Source organism: Aulonocara stuartgranti, assembly GCF_965226115.1.
Source record: "Aulonocara stuartgranti genome assembly, chromosome: 16".
NCBI classification, from domain to species: domain Eukaryota; kingdom Metazoa; phylum Chordata; class Actinopteri; order Cichliformes; family Cichlidae; genus Aulonocara; species Aulonocara stuartgranti.
In genome coordinates this window covers 27,656,741-27,670,889 of record NC_138952.1, presented here as the reverse complement: position 1 = coordinate 27,670,889, position 14,149 = coordinate 27,656,741, and the positions used below count along the sequence as shown (strand labels likewise).

Below are 14,149 nucleotides of genomic sequence, written 5' to 3'. Positions count from 1 at the left end.
ACTTAACTACTGCGCATTTCTAGTCAAATATTCAAGTTTCTGGCAGCTTGCACACATTTAAGAGGACTGAACGGTGCTCCCACTCATGAAGCGGTCTCTCAGTTGTAGACTGACAGTGGATATGCCTTCCTCCTTTAAAGCTTCTTGTCTCTGACAGGTTTAATTGGAGTTCCAGTGACCAAATACAAATAACATTTCAACTCCTGATCTTTAATCGATTTGATTTAATGCCGTAATGAGGGAACAGGCCTCATGTGGTCATGAAACTGCTTGTCCATCAATTTTCCAATTAATTTCAAGCCTTTGACAAACGGTAACTATGCGTAAAAATGTCTAATTGTTAAACAGGTTATGTAATTCTTTGTAAAATCCCCTCAGTTAAGTCTGCACTTGATTTAATATCCAGTGTAGTGGTATACAGGAGCAAATTCACATGGTGTGAATGCAGTACATCTAAGAAAGTTTGAATACCTCACTCGCAGCTACAAAGACGAAGTCAGGTTATGTTTTCATGCCAGTGCACAGCAATGAGGTCGCTGAATTCAGTCGAGACATGTGACTTAAATCTCAGGCATGACCTAGATTCAGAGGGCTGCCCTTCCCTGTATGCTAATATTCTCTCCACCTATTGTGGGGAACCACATGTTCAAGGAGCATGGGAAGCTTGTGTGCAGAACTTTCTAGTGAAACCCATTCTAATAAAATAAAGAAGAAAAAAAAACTGACCTGTGTTTTAGTCCTCTACAGATGGTCTCTACTTTGGCCATCTGTGGCAGCTTTTTAGGCAGTCAGGACACACAACAAATATATATCTTTCATCCTACATGAAAAGCATGTTCAGTCCAATTTTCCAGGGGTTTTCATGTTACTCTTAAAAGGTCACATGGTCTCTAATGTGCTGAGTAGGTTTCATAACCACTGAGTCAGTGACACCCATTGAAAGCCTGTTGTATAATTTCTGTGTCATGTTGTGAGAATGAGGTTTTAGGGTCATTTAAGAGCCTCAGATATGGGGAAAGATGCTGATCCATGAAGCTTGTATGGCACAGGCAGCCTTATTTAACTAACTGCTCTCTCCGACCCAGCAGTGACGACTCGATAAATATCTGTTCGCTTTCAGCATCTGCATTATTTTCATAAGTTTGACATCCAACATTCACTGCTCTGTCTCTGCAGTTTGATATGACAGAGGTTCACTTTACTTCTGTAATCCTGCCATCCGCTCTCCATCACTCCACTCTGCCCAGGGGATTTGACTGCCATTAAGAGATGGCTTTTTGATGTGTGTTTTCCATCACGAACGCAGACAGGCACACGCACGCGCATTTGGTGAAGTGGGGTGGATGAAGGGTAAAAACATGCAGCATTTTTTGTTGGGGAACCGTGGCAGGCAGAAGCTTCTGCTCAGCTCACTCAGTGATGCTGTTGAAGGTGCCCTTTGTGGACTGACATGGGATGGACACATGCATGACTATTTGGGCAGTGACGTTTGGTACACATGGATGCAACTTTCTGGAAAGAGCTACAGGTATGTTGCTTTGAATTTCTTGGATTTCCTCTGTGATTTGCTGTAAATTTAGCATCGCTGTAAAGACCGACTGTCTGTGGTTTCCTGCCGTTAACAGATAAAACTATCCAACCACACTAGATCATCTAAAGATCTCCAGCAGCATTTGTATAACTCATAATTGTTCATCATTAAGATCTCTGTTTGTGCCATTTCAGACCTCCGTTAATCCTGGCATGTCCCAGATGAGCGGCTACAGTAATGACTGTCATCATTTTCACTGGTCAGTCTCAATCTCTTCTCTCTTCCACTGTTTCTGGGCTCATTTGACTTAGTTTCTTCTCCTGCTTTCAGAATTGCTGTGGCTCCATCAAAGACTGACCGATCAAACTGCAAGGCAGGGCTGAATTCGAGCTAATGCGAACCAGATCAAGAGTGAAAGCACAGGCGCAGACAATACTTATTGTTGTGGAGCTAATCTCTGATATAAGCTTGTCTTTCTTAATCACATCATCGTTTCAAACGGCCAGTTTAGCCTTCGGGCCACACATCGACGTCACTCAAACATCTAGTCTTTAGTTAAGCAGCAGTGTCCTGCTGTGGATGCAAAATCTTTTTAATATCAAAGATGTATTTATTTATTTTTAATTCATTATATCTTTTTATTTACTGATGATAGTAGACTTTGAAGGATTTGATGAATCAAAAACATCAAAAACTTGCGAAAACAATATTGTTTTCATGTACAGTAATACGGAGAAATAACAAATAAAGGAAATATTATGAAACACACATCATGAAATGTGCTTGTAGTGGGGTACACATATACAGAATTTCCCAGATTGGATAAATAGTATTATATAGTGTATTACTGTTATTGTTCAACAATGATAATTAAAATTTATGTTCAAGGTTAGTCGTTTTGCCTCTTATAATATTTTTAATGATTATGTTGTATCTTAGTCAAGCACTTTTTAAAAACTCCTGTCTGTTGTTTGAATCTGTCACAGTATTTCTGACAAATTTTTGGATGCATAAAAATAATTTCTGTAATTAATAAACCAAAAAAAAAAATTAAATTCATTGTCAACAAACAACAACAGCAACAAAAGGAAAACCTGTAAAGTTTTTTGGGTTTTTTTGTTGATTCCACCTTGGTGGCCTCAGGATCTCGTCTCTACTTTTTGTGGATGACGTGGTTCTGTTGTCCTCAGCAGATTTCGTTCTCTAGCTTGCACTTGAGTGCTTCACAGCTTTGTATAAAACTGCAGGAATGAGAATTAGCAGCTCCATGTCCAAGGCCATGGTTCTCAGTAGAAAAAGGTGAGGTGGCTGACCCAAAGTGGCGGAGCTCAAGTATCTTGGGTCTTGTTCACAAGTGCCAGGACTTGACGGACAGATTGGATCACTGCAGACAGTGCCCTGATCTGTTGTGGTGAAAAAAGTTCAGATCATGAATACAAGTGTTGGAAATGAACTTTCTCTGAATGGTGGTTGAATGGGCTCACAAAAAGGATGAGGTACAGCCATCTGGAAGGGGCTCAAAGTAGAGCTGTTACTCCTCCAAATCAAAAGGAGCCAGTTCAGGTGGTTTGCACATCTAATTAGGATGCCTCCTGGCTGCCTCCTGGACGAGGCGCTCTGGGCATGTCCTACTGGGTTAGGACACACCTGCAGGACACTGGCCCTCGAGGCCTGGAGTTGGACACCCTTGGTTTAGGCTGTTGCAGTAGAAGAGAATGGATGGATGGTTTGTGGCTGAGCAGTATGACAAGTCAGATAAAACAGCATACATTTATTTTATACTAGAAATACAGTGGGGCAAAAAAGTATTTAGTCAGCCACCGATTGTGCAAGTTCCCCCACCTAAAATGATGACAGAGGTCAGTAATTTGCACCAGAGGTACACTTCAACTGTGAGAGACAGAATGTGAAAAAAAAAATCCATGAATCCACATGGTAGGATTTGTAAAGAATTTATTCATAAATCAGGGTGGAAAATAAGTATTTGGTCAATAACAAAAATACAACTCAATACTTTGTAACATAACCTTTGTTGGCAATAACAGAGGTCAAACGTTTACTATAGGTCTTTACCAGGTTTGCACACACAGTAGCTGGTACTTTGGCCCATTCCTCCATGCAGATCTTCTCGAGAGCAGTGATGTTTTGGGGCTGTCGCCGAGCAACACGGACTTTCAACTCCCGCCACAGATTTTCTATGGGGTTGAGGTCTGGAGACTGGCTAGGCCACTCCAGGACTTTCAAATGCTTCTTACGGAGCCACTCCTTTGTTGCCCGGGCGGTGTGTTTTGGATCATTGTCATGTTGGAAGACCCAGCCTCGTTTCATCTTCAAAGTTCTCACTGATGGAAGGAGGTTTTGGCTCAAAATCTCACGATACATGGCCCCATTCATTCTGTCCTTAACACGGATCAGTCGTCCTGTCCCCTTGGCAGAAAAACAGCCCCATAGCATGATGTTTCCACCCCCATGCTTCACAGTAGGTATGGTGTTCTTGGGATGCAACTCAGTATTCTTCTTCCTCCAAACACGACGAGTTGAGTTTATACCAAAAAGTTCTACTTTGGTTTCATCTGACCACATGACATTCTCCCAATCCTCTGCTGTATCATCCATGTGCTCTCTGGCAAACTTCAGACGGGCCTGGACATGCACTGGCTTCAGCAGCGGAACACGTCTGGCACTGCGGGATTTGATTCCCTGCCGTTGTAGTGTGTTACTGATGGTGACCTTTGTTACTTTGGTCCCAGCTCTCTGCAGGTCATTCACCAGGTCCCCCCGTGTGGTTCTGGGATCTTTGCTCACCGTTCTCATGATCATTTTGACCCCACGGGATGAGATCTTGCGTGGAGCCCCAGATCGAGGGAGATTATCAGTGGTCTTGTATGTCTTCCATTTTCTGATGATTGCTCCCACAGTTGATTTTTTCACACCAAGCTGCTTGCCTATTGTAGATTCACTCTTCCCAGTCTGGTGCAGGTCTACAATACTTTTCCTGGTGTCCTTCGAAAGCTCTTTGGTCTTGGCCATGGCGGAGTTTGGAGTCTGACTGTTTGAGGCTGTGGACAGGTGTCTTTTATACAGATGATGAGTTCAAACAGGTGCCATTCATACAGGTAACGAGTGGGGGACAGAAAAGCTTCTTACAGAAGACGTTACAGGTCTGTGAGAGCCAGAGATTTTCCTTGTTTGAGGTGACCAAATACTTATTTTCCACCCTGATTTACGAATAAATTCTTTACAAATCCTACCATGTGAATTCATGGATTTTTTTCTCACATTCTGTCTCTCACAGTTGAAGTGTACCTCTGGTGCAAATTACTGACCTCTGTCATCATTTTAAGTGGGGGAACTTGCACAATCGGTGGCTGACTAAATACTTTTTTGCCCCACTGTAGCTGTCATATTCATGTACCATTCATGGTGTTTACACATTTCAATTTCAAAATGTACTTAGAACACATGATCAAGAAACGCATGACTCAATGAATGAACAGTGAAGTGCATGTAAGGTCAGTCATTCCACTGGGCTCCAAGCAAAATCAGATTATCTGCCTTTGAAATGCCTTTAATATCCCGAAGCTCATCCAATTTTGTTTCTTTCATCCAAGAAACACAGCAAAAATCAAACTTCTGTGAAAACTTAGTACACAGTTATTCAGATTGTTGTTTAGACTTGCATGTAAAGTAGTTCTTAAATAGTCCAAAACACAGCAGCTAGGCTGACAATCACACATTAAAGCAAAGTCTAATCTGAGTGAGTGGAACCGGTGGTTTGCACTTAGTCGTAAACTGTTTATTTTACCTTTCATGAAAGTGCATCTTAATTGTAAACTTTGACAGTGGACTCCTGTCTCTTTGAGAATGTTTTTCAGTTAGTTAGAGTGCAGTGGCTGAAGCAAAAACCCGGGTGTGGGAGGAGTTCGGAGAGGCCATGGAAAAAGACTTTCGGACTGCCTCGAAGAGATTCTGGCAAACCATCAGGCGTCTCAGGAGGGGAAAGCGGTGCTCTACCTGCACTGTGTATAGTGCTGGTGGAGCGCTGCTGACGTCGACTGAGAAAATTGTCAGGCGGTGGAAGGAATACTTCGAGGACCTCCTTAATCCCACTGACACGTCTTCCGAGGAGGAAGCAGAGTCTGGGGATGAGGGGAATGACCCGCCAATTTCCGGGGGCGAGGTCACTGAGGCAGTTAACCCTTGTGTGGTGTTCGTATTTTTGTTACTCAGCCAGTGTTCATGGGTCTGGTGGACCCGCTAGAGTTTTGGCTTTCCAAATTAACACTATCAAACAATTTTATGTTAAATTACTCAACAGATGTTTACTTCATCCCAATTACAAGACATATGAACAGCAAACATGGTTAATTTTTTCCCTTTACCTTTGTTAGATCACATTTATGAATTAATGTGCTTCTCGTTTTTCTTTTATATAAAATGTTATAAATAAATCAGTTATAATCAAGTGGAGTGAGTGGAAAGACACAACACATTTACACGTGAAAAAATAATTAATTGTTTAATTTTTCTTTTGAAAAAAACTGAACACGGGTCTCACAGACCCGAACACCATACAAGGGTTAAACAACTCCTTGGTGGCAGAGCCCCTGGTGTTGATGAGGTCCGCCCTGAGTTCCTGAAGGCTCTGGACGTTGTAGGGCTGTCCTGGTTGACACGCCTCTGCAATGTTGCGTGGAGATCAGGGGCAGTACCTGTGGACTGGCAGACCGGGGTGGTGGTCCCCATCTTTAAGAAAGGGGACCGGAGGGTGTGTTCCAACTACAGGGGGATCACACTCCTCAGCCTCCCTGGGAAAGTCTATGCCAGGGTGCTGGAAAGGAGAGTTCGTCCGTTAGTCGAACCTCGGATACAGGAGGAACAATGCGGTTTTCGTCGAACACTGGACCAGCTCTTTATCCTCTCGAGGATACTTGAGGGTGCATGGGAGTTTGCCCAACCAGTCTACATGTGTTTTGTGGACTTGGAGAAGGCATTCGACCGTGTCCCTCGGGGTGTCCTGTGGGAGGTGTTGCGGGAATATGGGGTGTCTGGCCCATTGCTACGGGCCATTCGATCCCTATACAACCGTTGCAAGAGCTTGGTTCGCATTGCCGGCAATAAGTCAGACTCGTTCCCGGTGGGTGATGGGCTCCGCCAGGGCTGTCCTTTGTCTCCGGTTCTGTTCATAATTTTTATGGACAGGATTTCTAGGCGCAGCCAAGTGGCGGAGGGCTTTCGCTTTGGTGGCCTCAGAATCTCGTCTCTGATTTTTGCGGATGATGTGGTTCTGTTGGCTTCATCGGGTGAGGGCCTCCAGCTCGCACTGGAACGGTTCGCAGCTGAGTGTGAAGCAGCGGGAATGAGGATCAGCACCTCCAAATCTGAGGCCATGGTTCTCAGCCGGAAAAGGGTGGAGTGCCCACTCCGGGTCGGGGATGAGTTCCTGCCCCAAGTGGAGGAGTTCAAGTATCTCGGGGTCTTGTTCTCGAGTGATGGGAGAAGGGAGCCGGAGATCGACAGACGGATTGGGGCTGCAGCTGCAGTAATGCAGACGCTGCACCGGTCCGTCATGGTGAAGAGGGAGCTGAGTGTAAAAGCGAAGCTCTCAATTTACCGGTCGATCTACGTCCCTACCCTCACCTATGGCCACGAGCTGTGGGTAGTGACCGAAAGAACGAGATCGCGGATACAAGCGGCGGAAATGAGTTTCCTCCGAAGGGTGGCTGGCCTCTCCCTTAGAGATAGGGTGAGAAGTTCGGCCATCCGGGAGGGGCTCAGAGTAGAGCCGCTGCTCCTCCACATCGAAAGGAGCCAGCTGAGGTGGTTCGGGCATCTGACAAGGATGCCCCCTGGGCGCCTCCTGGGTGAGGTGTTCCAGGCATGTCCCACCGGGAGGAGGCCCCGGGGCAGACCCAGGACACGCTGGAGAGATTATATCTCTCGGCTGGCCTGGGAACGCCTTGGTGTTCCCCCGGATAAGCTGGAGGAGGTGGCTGGGGAGAGGGAGGTCTGGGCCTCTTTGATTAGGCTGCTGCCCCCGCGACCCGGCCTCGGATAAAGCGGATGAAGATCGTTGGATGGATGGATAGAAGTTGTTTTTCTTAATCATGAAAATAATTCTGTCATCACGCCCTTTGGTTGTCTTCTGTAATGTTTCAGGCCTTTTGGTGCTGCTGAGCTGGTCAGTTTATTCTTTTTTTAAACAATGTATCAGATCATTGATTTAAGACAGTGCAACACTAGACAGAACAGGACGATACAGACACAAGACAGTGCAGTGGAAATGTGCAAAATGCTGAGTATTGTGCAAAAGTAACTTGGTGTCTGTAGTAGAGATGGACCGATCCGATATTACATATCGGTATCGGTCCGATACTGGCTTAAATTACTGGATCGGATATCGGAGAAAAATAAAAAATGTAATCCGATCCATTAAATGAAAGCACCTCAGAAAACTTGCAACACGCCGTAACTCACCTCAGAACGTTAGCACGTCAGAGCAGTATGCATCACGTGATAGAGCGGCTGTGGCATGCGGGACCTGTCGGTGGTCTGGATAGCATTTGGAGCTTCGCTAGCAACCCGGCATTTCATCTCCGACAAAGTTATCCCGAGAGAAGTAAAGCAAGTGTGTAAGTCCATCTCTGAATGTTTGTAAAGCATTCCTGCGTTAAGCTTAACAAGCGATATATGGAGCGACTGCCTCTTCTTGCTGCTACTTCAATCATGAAACTGCTTAATGATCAGCTGATCGGCTTTTCTGTTGCGAGTCCGTCTCTCTTGTTTGTTTTTGGCCCACTTTGCACCAGAAAGAGGAAACCAGCGGCTGAACAACAGCAGCACGTTTAAGCTTGATCAGCTGTTGTTAGAATGTATTTATTATTACTTTCTACACCAGGATCTTTTTCTACATAGCTGACGTAACTGTGCAGGGGCGGATCTAGCAAAGTTTAGCCAGGGGGGCCGATAGGGCATTAACAGGGAAAAGGGGGCACAAAGACATACTTTTCTTTCTTATTCTCATTTAAAATGTCTAGCTTTTAATAAATAATTATCTGACACCCAAAGTTTTAATTTGATGTAAAATGAATAGAAGTCAATTACTGTATATAGTAACTATTAAGTCTAATATATATACCCTAGTAAGCTATAGTACTTTTTCCTTTGGGAAGGTACCATCTGTGCAGTCTGCAATTTTGCTGAAGAAAGATGTTGAATCTATTTAATATTTCTTGAAAAATAATTGATTTCTGTGCATTTTTTTTCACACTGCATCAAATTAAGGTTGATTACGTCGATTAAGCATCATGAGGTGGCGCGTGAGGGGTGGTTCCCTATTTTTTATTTATTTATTTTTGTTGTTGCTGGGAGTTGGAACCCTATTAGTTAGGTTGCTTAATATTTACGCTAAGTACTCTTTAAAATACCAGAATAGGGAGGATGGTGTAGGTTTAAGTTTATTAGATTGATCAGTATTGCTGAACTATGAAATATTTTTTTTTTTTTGCATACAGGTATAACAGAATAGCTTTAGTGTAGTTGTTGTTTTAAACTTGAGTATGAACTTATACAAAATGCAGCAAGATATTAAAAAAAAAACAGTTTTGTTGATTAAAAAACACTATATGGGATTCATATCGGTATCGGGAGATATCCAAATTTATGATATCGGTATCGGTATCGGACATAAAAAAGTGGTATTGTGCCATCTCTAGTCTGTAGGTGTGTGTGTGTATGAGTGTGAGATACTGCAGATAAGTGCTTGGTAGTGACATGTATGAAGGTGTGCACGTGTGTCAGTCCAGTCAGAGTGTTCAGGAGTCTGACGGCTTGGAGTAAGAAACTGTTCTGTAGTCTGGTAGTGAGGCCCGGATGCTCCGGTACCTCTTTCCAGAAGGCAGCACGGTGAAGAGTGTGTGTGAGCGGTGTGTGGGGTCCCCCACAATGCTGGTGGCTTTGCGGATGGAGCGGGTGCTATCAGTGTCCGTGATGGAGGGAAGAGGGGAGAGACAGGTTGTTGACTCTACACCAGTCAGTAATGATGGCCTCCCTAACTTTTATCAACATCTCTTTTGGCCTGATATTTAAAATTACAACGAAAAGCTATAAAATAAAATAACTTCAGATATTATGTCTGCTTCATTTGTCATGATACAGTTTCACCTGACCACGAAACTGCTTGTTAGGCAATTTTCCAGTCAATTTTTGACTGGAAATAGGGGATGCAATTCCAAAACAATTCATGGAAAAGTTTTGTAAAACCCTTTCAGTTAAAGTTGAAGGTTTGCAACCATTCATGTGTTGGTTGTGATGGTGTATAATGACAAAACTACAAAAAGTTGCTCCAACAAGTTATGAGCCCAACTCCTTTTGTTACATTGTGCAACTGATGGTTTTTTTTAAATGGGCAGGAGTGTGAAAGGTTTTCTGTCTTGATATAGAGAAACTGAAGCATGATATAATAATAATTATAATAGTGCTTGATATAAGGGGATGTGGTAAAGCCCTGTAGTTTGAAAAGGGTCATACTACAGAAAGGTGCGTCGTCAGGGTGATGAAAATCTGCTGCTAAAACTTCTTTCACAACTCTAAACTAGATTATATTGCAACAAGTAGAGCTTATTGTCCTTTATTTATTTTTTTATTTGTTTCATTACATTTTTTAATGTGATTTTTTAAATTCATTGACTACATTTAAAAAACAGTTATGAAAAACACTGCAGCCTAAATATTTAGTTAAAGACTAAGAGTAGACAAATGAAATAAAGAAACAACATGGTATAAATTTATACAATGTATATATTTGTGTCACTTTTAATTTCAAATCATCCGATGACCTGATTAATAAAAAAAGAAAATATTGTTAATAGTACATAAGATGACATCATAGACAACAATATTAACACCAGTTGACTTTTTGGTGGCTCATTTAGTATGCATTAGCTCACATTTCTTACTTAGTGCACTTGTTTAGTTAGAATTAGGCCTCCAACACTCTTTCACCACATGTGTAGAACAAGCTTTTCAATTCCTGTAAAAATACTGAAAGTACCACCACACTCTGAAATAACACCCATCCTGTCCTCCTTTCAGTCTCTGTGCTTTGCCTGCTGCCTCAGGAGGTGCTGGCACGGTGGGCTTGTGTTCGCGCCTGCCCACCATCCTGCACCTGCACGCAGGAGAAGAGCTGCAGCGTGCTCTGCGACCGCTCCGGCCTGGCTGAGCTGCCCAAAGAGTTTCCGTGTGAGGCCTCCGCCATCAACCTGGACAAAAACAGGCTCAAGTTCTTGTCAGAAAGGGCCTTTGGTACTCTGCCCTCCCTCAAGTCTCTCTCTCTGGACCACAACAACATCTCCTTCATTACCCCAGGAGCCTTTAAGGTTTGCTGAATGTTCTGCTGAAGGATTTTGTAACCAAAAATACAAACACGTAACAAACAGGTATATATATATATATATATATATATATATATATATATATATATATAAAAAACTGCCTGAATGATCATGTGAGGAAACCCATTAACATGCAGAAATACAAAAAAAATCTACAATTTCAAGCACTACTGTATCTTTACTAGATTTACTAGAAATTCATTTTTATATTTTTAGAGTTTTCATACTTGACTAACAGTTTCTGTCACGCAGGGCCTCTCGAACTTGGTGGAGCTGAAAATGGCGCACAACGAGTACATCAGCTACCTTCACACACGAACTTTCACAGGGGTGAAGAAGCTGGTGCACCTCGACTTGTCCGACTGTAACCTGTTCAGCATCCCCGATCGTATCTTTATAGAGCAAACGGCACTGAAGGAGCTGCTCTGTTTCCAAAACAACTTCAGGAGGATCCCGGGGGCCATCAGAGGCATGGAAAACCTGACTCACATCTATCTGGAGAGAAACAAGATAGAGGCAGTGGCCTACAACTCCCTGCTGGGCCTGGGTAGCCTCAAGTAAGCCACAGGCCCCAAGCTCATGCATGAACTCACATAGCTACAACCAGGCATTCATTTATTGACTGAGGTTTTGCATAAACTATTAAAGCAGACCTGCTATGCTTATTTCCAGCTACAGATTTTGATTCCACAGTCACAGTTCAAAATACTGCTTATTTATCTCATGCAGGGTCTCATTGCACGCTCAGTTCATCTTCTGTTTGAACTAAGCATTCAGCAGTTCAAAGTTTGTGTATTCATCCTTAGTTCATGCACTGCTCCCATCCTGTTTTCAGAGATTTTACAGATGACATGGAACAAAGTTATTTTGTGCAGGTGTGGTTCCTGGTGTGAGTCTGCAGTGCCTAAGGTAGCATGTGCGATTTTCTGTGCTGAAACAAAAGCATGACAAACTGAATATTGGTAGCAAAGAAAGGCTGTCTAAATCTAACACAGCCACTGATCTTCTCTTATTGTGTAAACCAGTTCATTCTTTCAAACATCTTTATCTCTCTCAGGTACCTGAACCTCCAGGAGAACCGCATCAACGTGATCCATGAGCAGGCCTTCCAGGACCTTACACGGCTGGAGAACCTTTACCTCAATGACAACTTGCTGTCTGATTTGCCCAAGCTCGCCTTCAAAGGCCTCAGCCGGCTCAAGATGCTCAACCTCGGGGGTAACCAGTTGACCAACCTGTCCAAGACCTGGTTCAGTGACCAGGTGGAGCTGGAGGTCCTGTACCTAGACAGGAACCAGCTGCTATACATCGAGGAGGGCACTTTTGAGAACCTGACCAGCCTAATCACGCTCCACCTGAACAGCAACAATCTTACCACCCTTCCCTTCCCTGTTTTCCAGCCCATCTACTTCCTGGGCCGGCTTTACCTCTTCAGAAACCCCTGGGAGTGCGACTGCTCCCTTGAGTGGCTGAAGGAGTGGATGGAAAACTACAAGCTGGTGCGGGACATCCCCTGCGCTTCACCTTCCTCTGTGGCCGGACTGGACCTCGGTGAGGTGGTCTTCGCCAAGGTGAACGGCACATGTGTGGACCCCGCCGACCTCAACCTAACTACGGCCTCCTCGGAGATCACCTCCACCACAGAGAACCGCTTCAAAAGCCTCATTTTCACACTGATCCACCCGGAGTTCGGGGATCAGATGGGGAACGGCACAGAGAGCCTCCGCAACGGGACCCTGATTGAGAGCGAGGATGGGCAGCTCTCTGCAGGGGTCACAGGTCAACGGGCCTGGCCAAGCGAGTCTCTTTTTTGCTTCATTGTGATGTGGCTCAGCTTGGGTTTGATTGGCCAGTCAGATCTATTTTTCTCTCTGTACTGCACGTGAGAACAGTGGAGATGAGATCTGCTCCATGACCCACATGAGGAACATGGGAAGCTTTTTAAAAAAAAAATGCTCCCGAGATAAAAGATGGTTTTATTTACTCATGCGAATATAAAAGGGTTGCTATTCATGTTTGCGTGTGTTAATGCTCTGATGTAGGATTTTGGGATTGTTTCCCTGGTAAAATGCAAACAGGGGAAACTGAATATTTTCAGGTAAGAAGGACTGGATGTGGTTTACCATACTGGTTATAGATTAAAGATTTATATATACTACTTCATATGTGATCATGCTCCTCCTCGTTCATATACAAATCTGTACAGCGGCAGGATTCATCTGTGCAATTGCAGTGGCAATGAAACTCAAACTGTGTAAGCTAACATCTAGTTTTTTTGTTGCATAAGTTGTCATTTTAATTATGATGTAATATTCATAGCGTTACATAGTCCGACTATTTTGTTTTTGTATTTTCATTCACAATGTTAAAGGAGATGAGAGCTCCTGTAGTTATCTCCTAAACACACGTCCGCTCTTTTTTGTGTGTAGGCTCTGCAGCTTTTCCACAAATGCATTAATCTTCTTACCGCATGCAGCTCGGTGTCGTCGCTGCTTGTGTGTGCTATAAAGTAACACAGACGGACTTTATCTTTGCCTCTAGTGCATGGGTATAATCTCTCTCTATACAGGGACTGTGGTGAGTCATTGCCATATATTGTGGATGGAGGCGGGGGCAGTGTCAAAGCATGTTTAATGCATATGTACACACTTACACTGTTGTGCTTTGTGTGGCTGACATACCATAACACAGGCGACTGCTTTCTTTCTACCCCGGTGAGTGTGAGTAGTTTGGTCAGACAGCCTGTGGTGCAGTTCAGTTTTGTTATTAGACACAATGCTCTGTCAAAATCTATTTTTCTAAATAAAATAAATAATTAAGCTTTCAATGTGCTGGTTCAGTGACTCCTTTCAGCATCAGTCGAGGGGTTGACCCGTTTCACTTAATCCGCCCAGTGGCCTCTTTGGCTCGTTAATGTGGGATTATGCTGGGACTAAGACAAGCGAGGAGGCTGATGTCGCACCTCGTCCCTCTCGCACTCAACATTTTCTTTTGCTCGTCCAATTCCAGGTCACAGGGGAGCAGGAGGAGTCTGTCCCAGCTGTCATGGGAACGGGAGGAGAGGCACACCCTGGACAGATCGCCAGTCTGTCGCAGGGCTGCAAAGGTTCATATCTGAACAAATTTCTAATGTGATAACAGCTATGACAGACTTGCATTAATTAATATAGCATCATCTTTAGTCAGTGGAATTTCCAGGCACCTTTCCAAGAATTTATGATTA

The 14,149-nt window shown here is 43.7% G+C and overlaps 1 protein-coding gene across 3 annotated transcripts; it reads left to right on the top strand.

Moving 5' to 3' along the window:
- The first annotated feature begins 1,436 nt into the window (after nucleotides 1–1,436).
- Nucleotides 1,437–13,753, top strand: nyx (nyctalopin). 3 transcript variants are annotated; one of them, XM_082509369.1, is made up of 5 exons: nucleotides 1,437–1,528; nucleotides 1,726–1,790; nucleotides 10,625–10,911; nucleotides 11,179–11,483; nucleotides 11,984–13,753. In XM_082509369.1, exons 2-5 carry the CDS (start codon nucleotides 1,769–1,771, stop codon nucleotides 12,810–12,812), a joined length of 1,443 nt encoding a protein of 480 aa, XP_082365495.1. In that variant the 5' UTR covers nucleotides 1,437–1,528; nucleotides 1,726–1,768; the 3' UTR covers nucleotides 12,813–13,753. The 3 variants fall into 3 exon arrangements, with proteins under 3 accessions (XP_082365495.1, XP_082365493.1, XP_082365494.1); XM_082509367.1 differs by lacking the exons at nucleotides 1,437–1,528; nucleotides 1,726–1,790 and adding an exon at nucleotides 8,003–8,159; XM_082509368.1 differs by lacking the exons at nucleotides 1,437–1,528; nucleotides 1,726–1,790 and adding an exon at nucleotides 8,003–8,163.
- The last annotated feature ends 396 nt before the right edge of the window (nucleotides 13,754–14,149 follow it).

What these genes read in the sequence shown, in the direction of transcription:
- nyx (XM_082509367.1), top strand. Translation starts at nt 8,036, where the DNA reads ATGCATCACGTGATAGAGCGGCTGTGGCATGCGGGACCTGTCGGTGGT. An exon ending in TTACCCCAGGAGCCTTTAAG is followed by an intron (nt 10,912 to 11,178) that starts GTTTGCTGAATG and finishes TCTGTCACGCAG; the next exon opens with GGCCTCTCGAACTTGGTGGA. An exon ending in CTGGGCCTGGGTAGCCTCAA is followed by an intron (nt 11,484 to 11,983) that starts GTAAGCCACAGG and finishes TATCTCTCTCAG; the next exon opens with GTACCTGAACCTCCAGGAGA.